Source organism: Paroedura picta, chromosome 7 (assembly GCF_049243985.1).
Source record: "Paroedura picta isolate Pp20150507F chromosome 7, Ppicta_v3.0, whole genome shotgun sequence".
Classification (NCBI taxonomy): domain Eukaryota; kingdom Metazoa; phylum Chordata; class Lepidosauria; order Squamata; family Gekkonidae; genus Paroedura; species Paroedura picta.
In genome coordinates this window covers 49,116,830-49,133,798 of record NC_135375.1, presented here as the reverse complement: position 1 = coordinate 49,133,798, position 16,969 = coordinate 49,116,830, and the positions used below count along the sequence as shown (strand labels likewise).

The following is a 16,969-nucleotide window of genomic DNA, read 5'->3' as shown; positions in this document are numbered from 1 at the left end:
AAATGATGTGCTTATCATCATGGGGGATTGGAATGCTAAAGTAGGAAGCCAAAAGATAACCGGGATAACAGGCAAGTTTGGCCTTGGAGTACAAAATGAAGCAGGGCACAGGCTGGTAAAATTTTGTCAAGAGAATACAATGGTCATAGCAAACACTCTTTTCCAGCAACCCAAGAGACGACTCTACACATGGACATCACCAGACGGTCAACACAGAAATCAGATTGACTATGTGCTCTGCAGCCAAAGATGGAAAAGTTCTATCCAGTCAATAAAAACAAGACCAGGAGCTGATTGTGGTTCAGATCATGAGCTTCTTGTTGCAAAATTTAGGCTTAAATTGAAGAAAGTAGGGAAAAGCACTAGGCCACTCAGGTATGAACTAAATCATATCACTGACGAATACACAGTGGAGGTGACAAATAGATTTAAGGAATTAGATATGATAGACAGAGTGCCTGAAGAACTATGGACGGAGGTTCGCAACATTGTACAAGAGGTAGCAACTAAAACCATCCCAAAGAAAAAGAAATGCAAGAAATCAAAATGGCTGTCTGAGGAAGCTTTACAAATAGCTAAGGAGAGAAGGGAAGTGAAAGGCAAGGGAGGAAGAGAAAGATACACCCAATTGAATGCAGAATTCCAGAGAAAAGCTAGAAGAGATAAGAATGCCTTCTTAAATGAACAGTGCAAACAAATAGAAGAAAACAATAGAATGGGGAGGACCAGAGATCTTTTCAAGAAAATTGGAGATATGAAGAGAACGTTTCATGCAAAGATGGGTATGATAAGGGACCAAAATGGTAGGGACCTCACAGAAGCAGAAGAGATCAAACAAAGGTGGCAAAATTATACAGAAGAACTATACAAGAGCGAGCTTAACATCCCTGATGACCACAATGGGGTAGTTACTGACCTGGAGCCAGACATCCTGGAATGTGAAGTCAAATGGGCCTTAGGAAGTCTGAGCAACAATAAAGCTAGTGGTAGTGACAGCATTCCAGTTGAACTATTCAAAATCTTAAAGGACTATGCAGTAAAAGTGCTACACTCAATATGCCAGCAAATTTGGAAAACTCAACAATGGCCACAGGATTGGAAAAGGTCAGTTTACATTCCAATCCCAAAGAAGGGCAATGCCAAAGAATGTTCAAACTACCGCACCATCGCACTAATTTCTCATGCTAGCAAAGTTATGCTCAAAATCCTACAAGCTAGGCTCCAGCAATATGTGGACCGAGAACTTCCAGAAGTACAGGCAGGATTTCGAAGAGGCAGAGGAACTAGAGATCAAATTGCCAACATACGCTGGATCATGGAGAAAGCTAGGGAGTACCAGAAGAACGTCTACTTCTGCTTCATTGACTATGCTAAAGCCTTTGATTGTGTGGAGCACAACAAATTGTGGCAAGTTCTTAAAGAGATGGGAATACCAGAGCATCTTATTTGTCTCTTGAGAAATTTATATGCAGGTCAAGAAGCAACAGTGAGAACTGAACATGGAATCACTGACTGGTTCAAAATTGAGAAAGGAGTTCGGCAAGGCTGTATACTGTCGCCTTGCCTATTTAACTTGTATGCAGAGCACATCATGAGAAATGCGGGATTAGAGGAGTCACAAATTGGGATCAAGATTGCAGGGAGAAATATCAACAACCTCAGATATGCAGATGATACCACTCTAATGGCAGAAAGTGAAGAGGAACTAAAGAGCCTGTTGATGCGGGTGAAGGAGGAGAGTGCCAAAGTTGGCTTGAAACTCAACATCAAGAAAACAAAGATCATGGCATCCGGCCCTCTCAATTCCTGGCAAATAGAAGGGGAAGAAATGGAGATAGTGACAGATTTTATTTCCTGGGCTCCAAGATCACTGCAGATGGGGACTGCAGCAAAGAAATTAAAAGACGCTTGCTCCTGGGGAGGAAAGCTATGGCAAATCTAGACAGCATCCTAAAAAGCAGAGACATCACCCTGCCAACAAAAGTGCGTTTAGTCAAGGCTATGGTCTTCCCAGTTGCAATGTATGGCTGCGAAAGTTGGACCATAAGGAAGGCCGAGCGTCAAAGAATTGAGGCTTTTGAACTCTGGTGCTGGAGAAGACTCTTGCGAGTCCCTTGGACTGCAAGGCAAACAAACCAGTCAGTCCTAGAGGAGATCAGCCCTGACTGCTCTTTAGAAGGCCAGATCCTGAAGATGAAACTCAAATATTTTGGCCACCTCATGAGAAGGAAGGACTCCCTGGAGAAGAGCCTAATGCTGGGAGAGATCGAGGGCAAAAGAAGAAGGGGACGACAGAGAATGAGGTGGATGGATGGAGTCACTGAAGCAGTAGGTGCAAACTTAAATGGACTCCGGGGAATGGTAGAGGACAGGAAGGCCTGGAGGATCATTGTCCATGGGGTCGCGATGGGTCGGACACGACTTTGCACATAACAACAACAATAAGTAAATAAAATAAATATACCCCAACAAACCAGAATCCCCGTCCAGTCCAGCCAGGAAGAAATTTGCCTTCTGACCCCAACAAGTCACACTGCTGACTCAAGTTCAATGAATGGTCTACTAAGACCCCCTAGGTCCTTTTCACACATACTACTTTCTTTATCATTCCTGTTCAAACGACCCAGTAATACTGCTGTAGAGGCAACTGGTACAGTTCTAACATTTTAATGCTTGAAATTCTATCTCACAAAATCAAGACAATCTTTATCAATGTGCCTATATATATTAGTGAAACGCCCTGGTGGGTGGAGTGTGTCCAGCCCATCTGAGTTTGAATCTGGGCCAGTTTGCTTCCTCTGCTGCCGCCACTGCTGATTCCCAAAAACACAAACCACAGAATGTGCTTGGCGGTTATGGAAATAACTTCCAATATTCTCCCAATCCTTTCTGGCAAGCTGCTGGATTCATGGGCGGCTTTTTTCACCAGCCAATCCATACATTGGGAGTTTAACAACTGTTTAACATTACTGGCTGCAGAATGCAAGGACTCATGGCTCCAGTGATGTCAGTGGCTGCCTCACCTTCCAGAGGCTGCATCACCCTTGCAGAGCACTGGCATGACCCAAGGGTGGGAATCCCTGTCCTTCAGCGTTGCCATATGTAGCTGTGATTTGACAGCACTTTCTACTGCCATTTTTGTTTACAGATGCCTGCAGAAACAGAAACCCCTTCAGCAACTCGAAAAGCTTTGAATGTGAACACAACCTTCTATACACAGAATCCTTTTTTTATTATCTTTCATTTTCACACTCTTCCCAATTCACAATTTCCCTTCTTTTTCTATTTCTGCAGGCTTCCCTGGACAGCAGTGGCTCAAGTGATCACACTTGGTCTGCTGCTGGATTCAGAAGACTGATTTCATAGAATCATAGAATCATAGAGTTGGAAGATACCTCATGGGTCATCTAGTCCAACCCCTTGCAAAGGGTCATGGTGGAGGGCCTGCTAACGAGGGCCTCCCGGCCTGCTAAGCAGGGCCTGCTAACGAAGGCCTCCTGGCCTGCTGACTGCCTGCTAAGGAGCTCTGTCCTGGGCCTGTTAACGAGCTGGCCAGCCTCTGCTGACCCCAGTGCCTCAAAGCCACCTTGAGCTGCCTGGCTGGGGGCTAGCGGAGGGAACCCTCTCAAGGCCCATTCTTAGGAATGGGCTTTGAAGCTAGTATATAAATAAATAGAGTTTAAAATATAGTTTTATAGTTTAAACCCACTGAAATAAATGAGTTTAGATAGGTATACCACTACATACATTTTTCTTGTTAATAGGCTTGATCAGATACCTAACCCAAACATTAGAACAGTGGTCCCCAACCCGCAGGCTGCGGCCCGGTGCCGGGCCGCGGCTCCTTCTTCCCTCCCCCCCGAAGCGAGAAGCTCGCCCGGCCGCGAGCAAATCGGCCGCTAAAGCGGCCAATTAGCTCGCAGCCCTGCAAGCTTCTTGTTTCGGGAGGGGAGGGAAGAGAAGCTTGCCGAGCCGCAAGCTAATCGACCGCTTTAGCGGCCGATTTACTGGCGCCCCGGAGGGGCCGGGAGGGGGAGCCACGGCCGCCGGCATGGCGGCAGTGCAAATGCGCATGCGCGGACTGCCGCACATGCGCATTTGCACCCCTGCGTGCGCGGCAGTCCGTGCATGCACGTTTGCACTGGGGCTGCCCTCTCCCCCCACTCCGCCGCAGCGGTCCGCCGCGGGCGAAAGCTTGCGGACCGCTGCATTAGAACATATAGCATTATACTTAACAAGGTATATGCAGAAGTATAGTTGTAACTATATGTGACATTTCCCTGGCAAAATAAGAAAGAGAGAACTGTTTTTTTATACCCTACTTTTTACTACAGAAAGAAGTCTCAGAACAGTTTACAAACACCTTTCCTTTCCCTGCCCCATAACAAACACTCTGTGAGGTAGGTGAGGCTGAGAGCATTCTGAAAGACCTGTGATAGGAGGAAGAACGGGGAATCAAACCTGGCTCTCCAGGTTAGAGGCTGCTGCTCTTAACTACTACACCTAACTGGCAATACTTATAAGGGGAAATCTTTTATTTGAAAATATACCTCCATTTTCTGCTATAGCCCAGTGATGATTACTTTTCACTGTTAATAACTTAGGTCACATTGTCTTTAAAAGAAGAAAGGATGAAACGGAGGAGAGGCTATTGGCATAGTCATTCCTTCACTGGTTGACTTTTCCAAACCTATCCTGGCAGATGTACTCAAAGCTTGGAAGAATTTTTTCCTTCTCTAATCATTGTTAAAATCATGTCAAATAAAATAGAGGAGGGATAAGAAGTGATGACGGAGATCAATAATTCCCTTCTGTATTTTAATTAGCACTCAGTTTCCTTGTACACTGGATCTTTTCATCCTGATGAATAACAAATTGTATGGCAGGATATAAAAGAAATTTGCTGCAGGGCTCAAAGTAAGTTTTTCAGTGTGGAAACAGCTTGCTTTCTGTCTTCAGTGTTGAAAACTATTTCACATGTGTGGTATTACAAAGACCTAGGAGCATTTTATTAATCCTGGGGGCAGTGTATTGGCATACATTCTTCCATGGTTTTGGAATCCAACTAAAAGAGTATCTCAATCAACAATTGAAGACCCTGTCCTGAGGATGCATATGTGAGTTATTCATAGAAAGGAAGATGAGGACAGAGGAATACCAGAAAGAAGTTAAGAATGGGAAGATGACTCTCTCTCTCTCTCTGTGCGAAGGCAGGGAGGGGGATTCCAGTTGGTTCTGTATAAAAATGTGACAATGAAATTCCAGAAGGCTAACCATATGAAACTGTTCCAGCAAAAACATCAGAAGGTCAAATGACACACTACCTGGAGAAGATGAGTTCTCATGGAATGTTTAACTTTTAAAAGCTGTCTGTTGCTGTGGCTGTATATTTTAAGATCCTTGTCTCTGACAAAGAAGGCCTGCTGCTAGTCCTGCTGCTTCTCCTTTTCACATTCTAACTTAGTTTTGCTGGCAAAAATCTGTGATTTGGGGATAGTATCCTCACTATTTCCCTTGGATGGCTAATGACTCTCCTCTTGTGTTTCCCAATAGCTCCTGCACTGGCTATTGGGAGCTTACTGTTGCATTGTTCTTTCCCCCATATCCATTTGGCATCTCCACTGCACAATTCTTATTCTCCTCCCTTAGAAATCAACACATCCATGATGGGTGGAGTGTTTGGGTAATGGTTCCCACTGTGGGCCTCAAGCCCATTTCTTTTGGTGTCCGTGAGTTCTCCATGGAGTTGTACATGTTGGACTATGACACTGACTGTTTGTTGTTGCAACTTTCACTGGCAACACAACGGTTATTAGCAGGATGTTGTGTGGGTTTCCAAGAATCAAATCCCAGTCTGAGTGGAAGTAACGCATTTGCGGTTCAGATCTTCTCATTCCACCATGGGACTTGAGGGGGAGGAATTGTGTGTCATTGTTCATTGTTTTGTAGAGAGCTGAATACCTTGTTTATCTCTACCCTAAGGAGTCTCAAAGTGGCTTATAGTTGCCTTGCCTTCCTCTCCACACAACAGTCTGCATTTCCACACTAGAGGCTTGTGCCAGGCTGCAGGCTAGAGTCTGTCTGAGTTGGGGCAGGTTGTCCTGCTTCTTCCTGCTCCTGCATGAGGGAGCATTTGGCCCGGTGTACCTCCTCCGCCCCGGATTTGTGCTCCCATACTGGAGTCAGGACAGCGAAGTTCCCAATGTGGAAATGTGCCTTGTGAAGTAGGTGGGGCTGAGATAATTCTAAAAGAACTTTGACTGGCCCAAGGTCACCCAGCCGGATTTATCTTGAGGAGTTAGGAATCCAGTCTGGTTGTCCAGATTAGAGTCCACCACTGTGAACCATTATATCACACTGTACTATGTTCTTTCACATAATAAGGGCATTCCGTCACTGCCATGCATTGACTGGTACGTCCCTATACCAGAAGAGTGGTTGTAGCTATGCAACATTGTGTGTTGTGAGTGGCAGCAGAATTGCCATTTTCATTGCAGTAATGACTGTTGCTATGCTATTTTTTTGCTTCTCCTGATATTTTTTTGCTTTCTACTTTGTTGCAGGACTATGAACATATTATGCTGGTGTGATGCTGGAAAATCCATGGTCTAATGCAGGCTTTCTCAACCAAGGGTTCATGAAACCTGAAAAGGTGTTCTGAATGGGTGGGAATTAATTAATTTTAATATACTTTTTAAATTTTGTTAAATATGTATTGGGTGATATGACCATATGTAGTCATGTTGACCTGCTCTCCCCCTCCCTAAATGGCCAATGATGGGTCTTCTGGAGGGGGTGGGAAAGGGAGGGGGCTCAGGTGGGCATATACACAGCTATGCTTCCCAACCATATTCTGCACAATCACATCACTTCTAGGGTTTCTCAAAGCCTGGGGAATGTTTCATGGGTTTCTCATAGGTAAAAAAGTTGAGAAAGGCTGGTCTAAAGACTTTTGGCATGGAAGGAGGGGTTATCACAAGATCAGCTAGTACACCCTTCTATAATATGGAAGTAGTTTCAACTCTCATGCTATGATAAAACACAGGGCTACATCCAAACAGTTCCTTGCTCAGCTGGAGGGTATATGCACTTTTGCTCACACACACACATTTCTAGGAGTTTCTAATGAGATGCAGCCCAGGGTCCTCTGCCCCGCAGGACCCATTCACTGAATAGAGTAGCTTTTCACAGTTCTTATGATCCACCTCATAATAAGTATTGTTAGCTTAGAGCCACTGGGCGCACTCAGACAAAAATTCCATGTGAGCTTGGCATATGAACCTGATCCAAGCCAAATAGCATAAGAAAATAGATCACTTCACTGGATCTTAACACATCTCTATCACAATAAAAGGATTCTCATGTCCATCTGTCTATTTGTGGCAGAAATCGACCTTGGAAAGATGGAAGGCTGAGTCAACCTTGAGCCAGCTGCTGGGATCAAACTTCCAGCCTCATGGTCAGAGCTTCAGACAGCATGTAGGCTGCCTTACCACCCTGCACCACATGAGGCTCTTTATCTCCAGAATATCCCCATGCTATTTGCAATGGAAGCTAAACTTGTTGGATGAGCTCCAACTGGAAGGCTGGTGAGAAATTCATTGGAATAGGTCATGTCTGGGTCTACATTGTAGACTCTACAAAGGGTTGGGACATTCTTCCCAGGCCCTTGCTTGTAGCTCTAAGACAGCTTGTGGGGGACTGATGGACAGTCTTTTGCAGTACAATGTGGGATGTAACCAAGACTATTTTAAAAAATTACACTATATGGGGGGAAGGGGGGCAATTGAAGGCACCAAATGCTTGATTGAAGTATACTTAAAGGTGCTAGCAGGCATCATTTTTCCAAGCTGTCTGTTTATTAGCGTTACTCCTGAGAAGGCTTGGAGGAGGAGTGAGCTGCTCAGCAAATGTAACCCTTCCCAAGTAGTTTATTCATTTTTAATTATATTTTATACTGGGAACTGTGAAGGGGGAGGGAAGGGTTGTTTTTGCATCTGCTAATGCATCCCAGTTGTTATGGATGAAAAGTGGTGGGGAGAGCATGTTCCTTTTTTATCACGTTAGTATGCGATTGCATTAATAGGCATGCTCAGCTTTAAAAAACATGGAAGGGAAGCCAGATGGAAGGTGGGACTGGCTGCCCGCACCTCTGAAGTAAATGTGAAAGGCATGGCGTGAAATCAGCCCTCACTATCGCCATTGCGAGACAGCATATGTGGAAAGCAAGTACACCTAAGCATACATTCTCACAAGTACATTTGAGTTGAGTGAGGCTTACTTCCATTGCTATAATGCAATGGGAGCACCATATCCAACACTGTATGGATTTGGCCTGAATTTGGAAAAAAGTCACATCCTTCCTCACCACAAGCCGTATGGATTGCTGTGAGTGACAGCAAATAAGCAAATGGACAGAATGGAGAATGAAGCTAGTAGCTCAAGGAATTTTGGAATTTTTTGAAATTCCTAAAGGTACAAGTTTTCCAGTTTTCTAATTCCCAGTTGTAATTTTGTATTGCCTTCTTTTCATTAGTTATGCAATTATTTTTAGATCGGTCTTTTGAGTGCACATTGTTGAAACCAAGTGCTTGTCTGAGACAGTTTTCAGACATTTAACCATCATTGGATTGCACCAGGGTCACTAGTTATGTTCCTGTACAAAAACCTAAAGAATAGAATATGTCTTTTAAAATGTCCTGGCATATAGGCAGGTGATTGCCAAGGTCTTAGCACACAGAATAATGTTATTTTGGATTTGCTTTTTAGTACACGGTCTTCAGTAGTGTTCTACATATTCTACAGTTAAGTAGATGTGCAGTGCTAGTAACAACTGACTTCTTAAAAGAAAACCGTAAAAAATGGAAGAGTTTCAGGGAAAGGCTTCTTGATTGTTTATGCTTTTCCTTGTTTTCTTCCACAAGCCATCAACTTGCAGAGTTCTTTGCCTGAAACAATGCTGTCATCTACTGGTAAAATGGTTAATTTACAAGCAATGGGGCTTGTTCACACAAGGAACTTCATTATCCATAGCTCCTAACACAGATCTTACAGATTTTCATTGGAAAAGATCAGACGCTGTCACAATGGCCCAGTTTTTAAAAAGCAACTGGGACCCAGAACATGAAAAGTTTTAAACTTCAAAGAGATTGCAAAAGACAACTAAAAAATCAATTGAGCTGTGGGGAGTGCCTCCCCACTATTCAGCAAGGGTTTAAATCAGCTATTTTGGGCTAACTCATGCAGTCCCCTTAAGGCAGGTTTTTTCACCCATGGTTTCATGAAACCCTGGGGTTTCTTGACAGCCCTGGAAGGGTTTTCTGAATGTGTGGGAGTTGCTTTTATATTTTTTCAATTTATTACAAGGCGCTCCGTGGTCTGGGACCCACATACCCGAGGGACCGCCTTTCGCCCTATGTCCCCCACAGGGCCTTGCACTCTGCGGGAACAAATCTGTTGGTCATCCCCAGCCCCAGGAAAGTGCGCCTGGCCTCGACCAGGGCAAGGGCCTTCTTGATCCTGGCCCCTACTTGATGGAATGAACTCCCGGAAGAGCTACGGGCCCTGCGGGAGCTTCCAGCATTCCACGGGGTCTTCAAGACAGAGCTCTTCCACCAAGTCTATGGTTGAGGCTGGCGCGCGGAAGAAGATCTGGACCCTCCCTTGCCATTAAGCCCTATTGGGGCTATTAAGGGTGGATTAAAGGAAGAGATCAGCCCCTCTGTCCACCCTGAGGTTTTTAATAATGATCAGTATGGGTTTTTTGGCCACCAAATGAATGGATGATTTTTAGTTGATTGGCTAGTTTGATCGAAATTGTTACTTATTTTATTGGGGGTTTTATGTATTGGGTTTCTATCTTGTTAGCCACCACGAGCCCTTGTGGAAGTGGTAGGATATAAATGTAATTAATAAAATAAATGAATAAATAAATTTACCAGGTGATATGACCTTATGCTCAATGGCCGATGATAGGCCTGGAGGGGGTGAGAAGGGGAGGGGTCATGGGTAAGACTGTACATAGCTCTGCTTCCCAACCATAATCTACATGATCATGCCACTTTCAGGGTTTCTCAATGGAGAAAGGTTAAGAAAGGCTCATTTAAGTGTTATAGGGAGTGCACAAGACAGCCTGAAACATCAAACAGCTGAGTGGTAGGGAGTGGAAACAGAGAGCAGGGGGTTAAAGGGATTCAGTACCTTTAAACTCTTCCTTTCTGCTCTATTCATGAACTGACATAAACTGTCACAAAGTTTCTGGAAGTTCATGATAGCAGACCTGTTTCTGTTAGCAAGCCATGAACAAGGCAAAATTTGTGATGCTTTGTGGTTCAGTTCATGTCCATCACTAATATAGACACTTATTTCCCTCTCGCCTTTCCACCCACTAACCAGCCTACCTTTTATTTGCTACCCTCAATCTTCAGCTATATTTACTTCAATTATACCTTCTTTTTCTCCACAATGGGGTCCCAAAGCAGGTTACATCATTCTGCTCTCCTTCATATTATTTTTGGTCTGTCTTCTTCAGTCCCTCCAAAGTTTAAAGTGACTGACTATACAAGACAATCCAAAATTGCTGAGCAGAGGGAGCAAGCGGCTTCCTGTTGTTCTGCTGTTTTTCAAGGTTCCTGAAAACTCTGTAATGAGATTGCATTAACTGTGTTAGTGGGACTATTACCACAAATTGGATTGGTTCATTAAAAAACCTTCCAGTTTGGTTTGCTTGGTGGTTTGGCCATGAACCAACATGAACCATTCAATTTCAAACATTCAAAAACTTTAGAATAATGAGGAGCATAATTATAAGAAAGCTGAAAAGGTAAGAGAGTCCAATCACTAGAGGAGGCTTGTAAGCATATGCATGCAATTTTTTGTTTTTTGAAAAGCAGGTTGGTAGAAGCATTAAGGCAAGCAAGGAACGTTTATTTAAATATATCTGCAGCAGGAATTCAGACAAAGAAGCCATTGGGTGGATATGTTAGAAGTTTATGAAATTATGCATGGGGTGGAGATTGTTGACAAAGATAACTATTTCTCCCTCTCCCAACATACTAGAACTTGAGGGTATCCAGTGAAGCTGATGGGCAGTAGATTCAGGACAGACAAAGGAAATGCTTCTTTACACCGTGAATGCCTAAAATGTGGAATTTGCTACCAGAAGATAGCTGTAAAAGGAGACAGATTCATGGAGACTAAAGGGAACTTCCCTGTTCAGAGGCAACAAATCTTGGAATACCAGAGCCAGGAGGCTACATCAGCAGAAGGCTTTGGCCTCTGCAGCCTGTTGTTGGACTTCCAGAAAAGCTGGTTGGCCACTGTGGGAGGCAGGATGCTGGAATTGATGGGCCACTGGTCTGATCCAACAAGACTCTTGTGTTACCAGTTCCAAGCCTGGCAAGCCCCATACCCTAGTATCACTTTGAAGAAACCTGACTGACTGTCAAATGCAGACAGACTCACAACAAGGCTTCTGGTTTAATAGAAAGCTTTAATTGGAAGTAGTTCTGATCACTCTGACTTCTGAAGTCAAAGCTATTCAAAATCGGGAAAGCAAGCAGTTATCAATACATTTCTCCTGCCCAAATCTGTCCCTGTTCCCAGGGGAGGGATGATTCCCCCTTCCAGGTGTCATCCTGGGCTTCCTGCCACAGTGTCTCTGTTTTCGCATCCTGGTCTGTTTGGCGCCTTGGGATGTAGATAAGCTGTTCACAGCAGTAATTGACACTGTAACTGACACTGTAACTGACACTGACAAGTACAGGAAAGGTCATTTGTTCTATTGTCAAATCACTCTTCCTCATTGGAAGCTTTTCTTAGGGTCTTAATTTTCCAATGAAATCATTCCTTCTTTACATTAAACTAATCAGAGTGAACTCTTTCTTTGGAGCAGCAGAGGACAATTCTTTGCCTCTTCAAGTATTTGAAGAATATCATCTATCTGGCTAAACGCACCAAATTCCTCAATTTTTTCCTTGCAGGACTTGTTTTTCTGATCTCTGTCCTTCCGTAGTTTGGCTGCCTCTTTCTTAAAATGTGATACAAAGAACTGGACACAGTACTCTGGTGAGGCCTATCTGGCCTGGTACAGAGTCTGTAGTCTGGAACTATCCTTATCCATGGTTCCTTTATATCCATAGTTTCTCTATATATTTGCGAAACAGCCTGGGGGGTGGAATGTGTCTGGCTGTCCAAATTGGAATAGAGCCAATCAGGGTGCAAAGTTGGCTGCCCTTTTCCCCTGGACTCTAGCCTCTTTACTCTCAGATGCATTTCAGTGCCTGGAGGTAAGGGGAGAGAACCCTGAGCAAAGGGTGGTGGTGGAGGGCTTGCTAATGAGGACCTCCCGGCCTGCTGACTGACTGCTAAGGAGCTCTGTCCTGGGCCAGCTAAGAAGCTGGCCAGCCCCTGTCCACCCCACTTGATCCAGCTGTGAGCTGCGGCCCAAAGCCACCTTAAGGGGACCCTTTCAAGGCCCGTTCTTAAGAACGATCTTTGAAGCTAGTTAGTCTAAAACCACATTAGTCTAAAGACAGTCTAAAACCACATTAGCCTCTTGGGAAGTCATATTACACTGCTGACTCATGATCTGCTTATGCTAGACTTCACTCATGAGAGGCTTTTCATATGTATGATTGTCAAGCCATTTATTACCACAAAGTGAATTCGTGCGTTTGACTTTTCTGCCTAAATGCTTTTCTCTCTTTTGAATTTAATCTTGATAGTTTGAGGCCAAGATCATTTTGAATTCTATTTGTGTATTTTAGGTATTTCCCCCCAGTTTGTCTCACCTGCAAATTTGTTAAGGATTTCTTCAAGCCATTCACTCAGTAATGATGTGTAGTACACCCATGACAGAATCTTCTAATGCACCACTTGACACCTCTACTGATAACATAGAATTAATAAGCACTCGCAGGGATAGTCAACCTGTGGTCCTCCAGAGGTTCATGGACTACAATTCCCATGAGACCCTGCTGGCCGAGGCTCATGGGAATTGTAGTCCATGAACCTCTGGAGGACCACAGGTTGACTACCCCTGCTTTAAGGCACACTTTTCCAGACATCAATGAATTTACCAAACAAAAATCTCAACATGCACTTTATAAAATGCATCGCTGAAATCAAAGTATATTTTTATCCACAGCATTCCCTCAATTGGTTGTGTTAATTATCTGATTTTAAAATACAAAAAGTTTGAAATGGTAGGATTTTTGTTGACATGCTCATCAGTGCATTGTTTCAAAGATGCTTTCAGACTGATCACTTTGCATTGTACATTTATCAAATGTCCTTTATTTTAAATTCTTTCCTTATTAGAAATCCAAAAATAATAATTCAGGTCTTTTACAGCAGCGGAGAAGTGCAGGGAGAATGAGATTATTTTTCTGAGTAAACGAAGACTCGAAGTGAAAATCCACTTAGTCAAGAGAGAGGCGGGACAATCCCTCCGCCGCCTCGGAGGGGGGCAGCAACACTGCAAGCCCGCAGCAACAGAATTGACCCCATTGCTTAGCGACTAACGCCGAGCCTTCGTTGCCCTGGTGACTGTTCGTGAAGATCCAAGGGGTACAGCCTTAGTAGGAATTGATCGCACATGCGGTTCCCAAGTGCAGCATGCGGAGTCTTCGAAGCGCATTTGCCTTAGAACAATAGGCGCCATTCTGCTGTTCGCCGGAAAGTTTCTGAAGTCATCCTGCATAAGGATGCAATTTGCAATCCCCTATTTAAAAACCAAAACCAAAACCCGAGCTACCTGGAGTTTTGCGGTGATGACAGGGTTTGGCCTTGGTGACGGCAGGGTTTGGGGAGGGACCTCAGCAGGGTATAGCGTCCTAGAGTCCATCCTCGAAACCAGCTCTTCCCTTAGGAGAGGGGAGTCCATGACCTACAATTCCCATGAGCCCCTGCCAGTGTGCCAGGGGTCTTGATCGTTTGAAGAGCCGTTGACCATCAGGTACCACCCGGAGATTGGCACCCGCCTCTTGCATTACCCTACCCCTTTCATTCTCGTTATTCTTTCACTGAGATCTCATTTATTGAGACCCAGTTATGCCCCCCCCCTCTCTCTCGAGGAACAGGAGAGATAAAATAGAATCCAGTGAAAGAACGTTGCCAGGATTTTATCCCAGCAGTTATTCTTGGAAACGAGCCCGCTTGGTCAGTTGCAACCTACGGTCTCCCGGGCATAAACTCTGAGCATGCTTTTAATTCTGCTTAAAAAGGCTCCGTGAAGCACTTGCTTGTCCAATGCAGCACGCGTCCCCTGAATGGTACTCTTTAATTTGTATATTGATGACACCTTTTCCCCTTTAAGGGGGGAGGGGATGGGCCCCACTTGGCGGCCGAAGGAAGTCTCTCGCCCTTGCTTTATTTCCGTTTCCTACCTCCTTGAACCTTCCTTAGCCACGCACATGGACGGTCTTAAGGGCAGCCGGACGTGGTTTGGGAGCCCTGGCGCCTTTTTCACGCTTCTCTAGGGGCAGCCGTAGCGGAAGTTCCGGCGGCTCGGGCGTCCCGGAAGGCGCCTGCGGTGTTGTGGTTGCCGGTCGCCGGTGCCCTTCTGGATCGGCTGCGTGTGTCATGCTGCCCGTGGGGCACTGCTGAGGCCGGCGAGGGAGGCTGCGGCCGGGGGGCGGCCCTGGTTCCTATATGGGCCACTTTTTCTCGCGGAAAGGAACCAGCCTGAACGCGGATCGGAGCCGCCGGCGCAGTCGCCCCCTGAGGGGGAAGGTGGTGCCGCCGCCGCCGCGGAACCGGAGCTGCTTCCTGCGCGGGCCCTGCATGCTCTGCTTCCTGGTCCACAGCGCCAGCCCGCCCGCCCGCCCAGAGCGGCCGCCGCCGTCGCCCCCTGCTCGCCGCGACTCGCCGCCGCCGCTTCTCTACGCTTCCCTGAAGGCTCCGGAGGAGCGCGCCGCTCGCCGTCTGCTGCGCCTGTCGCCCTTGGCCGCCGCCGCGTGGGAAGCGCGGGCTCGCCGCTGCCGCCGCTTGCTGCTCTCCGGCCTGCTGTTTCCTTCGCCGCCGCCGCCGCCTCCTCGGCGGGGCTTGTTGGCGGCCGCGCTGCAGCCTGGCGAGGCCGGCGCGGAGATGGTGTGCAAGCGCAAAGGAGTGGGCCTGGCCGCCTGCCCGCCCTGCAAGCAGCCGCGCTGCGCCCCCGGCCCCGGGGTGGGAGCCGAGAGCCCTTCGCCGCCCCCGGAGGCCGCCGCCTGCCAACCGGCCGCCCTGCCCGAGGCGCACCTCTGCCCGCTGCCCTGCGCCTCGGACTGCGCCCAGCTTGAGGCCTCGCCCAAAGACCCCGGCGGGCAGGTGGCGCAGTCCGAGTCCGCCTCGCAGCCGCCTCAGCTCGGCGGGAGGGAGAAGCAGGAGTCCCGCGAACCGGACTGCGAGGAGCCCCCCGAAAACCCCGGCGACTGTTGTGCCGAGCCCCAGCCGCCTTCCGCGGACATCAACCAGCTGCCGCCCTCCATCCTTCTCAAGGTGGGTTTCCAGGGCCATTCTGAAGGACCCAGGAGAAGCCCGCGTCGGGATGTGCTTGCCGGAGGGCCATGTTGTTTGGGGTGCTGGCTCTTAAAAGAGGACACACCTCCGTGGTTGGCTGGTGGCTTTGCATCCTCTGCACTTGTGTCTGCCCACCTGTTGTTTGGCCATAATCTTTAAATGGGAGGAGTGTCCAGCACCAGTGATGGATGTTCTACTGTTTGCGCTGCCAAGAACTGTGTATGATTTATAGAACAGGCATTTGTATTTGGAAATAAGCCCCATGGAATAAAGTGGGGACCGACTAGTATCTTGAAAAACGCTGTGCTGTAAAAATATGAAGTTGTTGTCCAGTTGAAGACACAATTGTTCTTGTTTATGCACGTATAGTACAAGTCAGGTTTTCTCATCTGAGAATCACTTAATCCAGAGCCGTTTAGTTACTGCTAGTAATATAGCTCCATTACATGCAAATGCTTGAAGACTGTAGAGAGCAATACTTCCATTTTGAGTGACAAAAGTACTATGTGAATTTATTCTACTGGAACGGCTGGGGTTGAGGCTTGTGCTGAACTATCCCATAATGCCACAGGAGGAAAGAGCATTAAGAACATGTTCTCAGAAGTGCAGAACGGTTGTGCTCTGAAGTGCTTCAAAAATTATGAGTCCTCATCAAGATGATAGGTAGCTAAGATCTTTAAAATTAACCTTTACATTTATAGTTTACTCAAATCCATTTTGTTCTTCTCTTTGAGAGCTGTGATAGGTTACTGTAAGTAGATATGATTCTTTCCTTTCCTTGTCCCCAAATCTGAGTCCAGCTGTGTTGCTATCTTCTGGGTCTTGCAAGACTGTACAAGATGTAAAAAACAAACATCACAAACAAGGGTAAGAGGAAAGGTCAACTGGTATAAAGAAGTCAAGGGGTGTGTTGGCAGTGAGGGACGGGGACTTATTAGAGGCCTACCGCTTTGCTGGAACCGGGATTAGGGGGACTGTGCTGCAGTGGCTGGTCTCCTTTCCCTGGAACCAGACGTAGAGGGCTGCTATGGAGGATGAGTTGTCAGAGCCTCTTGGGCTCACATGTGGAGTACCACAGGGGATGATTCTCTCCCCCACATTGTTTGACATCTATATGCACCCTCTAGCCCAGATGGTCTGGAGTTATGGGCTGGGCTGTCACCAATATGCAGATGACACCTAGCTCTATCTCCTGATGGAAGGACCCCCCTTGATACATTTGCCAGTTGTTTTGAAGTAGTGGCTGGATGGCTCAGGCAGAGCCGTTTGAAACTCAATCCCTCCAAGATGGAGGTCCTGTGGCTAGGCAGAGGAGGGCAGGGTCAGAAAGTGCAGCTCCCATGCCTGGATGGAGTGCAAGTAACACCTGCCCCAACTGCCAGGAATTTGGGAGTGACCTTCAATGCCTCCCTTTCAATGGAGGCTCAGGTCACGAAGATAACCTGGATGGTGTTTTTTTCATCTGGGCCAA

The 16,969-nt window shown here is 46.4% G+C and overlaps 1 protein-coding gene and 1 long non-coding RNA gene across 11 annotated transcripts in view; both read left to right on the top strand.

Annotated features, from left to right (window-relative positions):
* LOC143842482 (uncharacterized) overlaps window positions 1–9,916 on the top strand; it is a 70,572-nt gene extending 60,656 nt beyond the window's left edge. For 2 of the 3 annotated variants that reach the window (XR_013233132.1, XR_013233133.1), the window contains one exon: window positions 6,564–9,916. This is a non-coding gene — a long non-coding RNA (uncharacterized LOC143842482). The remainder of the gene's footprint in view (window positions 1–6,563) is intronic. The other variant, XR_013233134.1, reaches the window with a different exon arrangement.
* A 3,959-nt stretch (window positions 9,917–13,875) lies between these two features.
* The window catches only part of FBXL17 (F-box and leucine rich repeat protein 17), a 192,093-nt gene continuing 188,999 nt past the window's right edge, over window positions 13,876–16,969 (top strand). For 2 of the 8 annotated variants that reach the window (XR_013233131.1, XM_077347747.1), the window contains exon 1: window positions 13,878–15,477. Coding sequence is in view for 7 of the 8 variants with exons in the window: in XM_077347747.1 (XP_077203862.1) it covers window positions 14,653–15,477 (825 nt within the window). In the remaining variant the exon portion in view is untranslated. Of the gene's footprint in view, window positions 15,478–16,969 lie in introns of all 8 variants that reach the window. The other 6 variants (XM_077347742.1, XM_077347743.1, XM_077347745.1 and 3 more) reach the window with 5 other exon arrangements.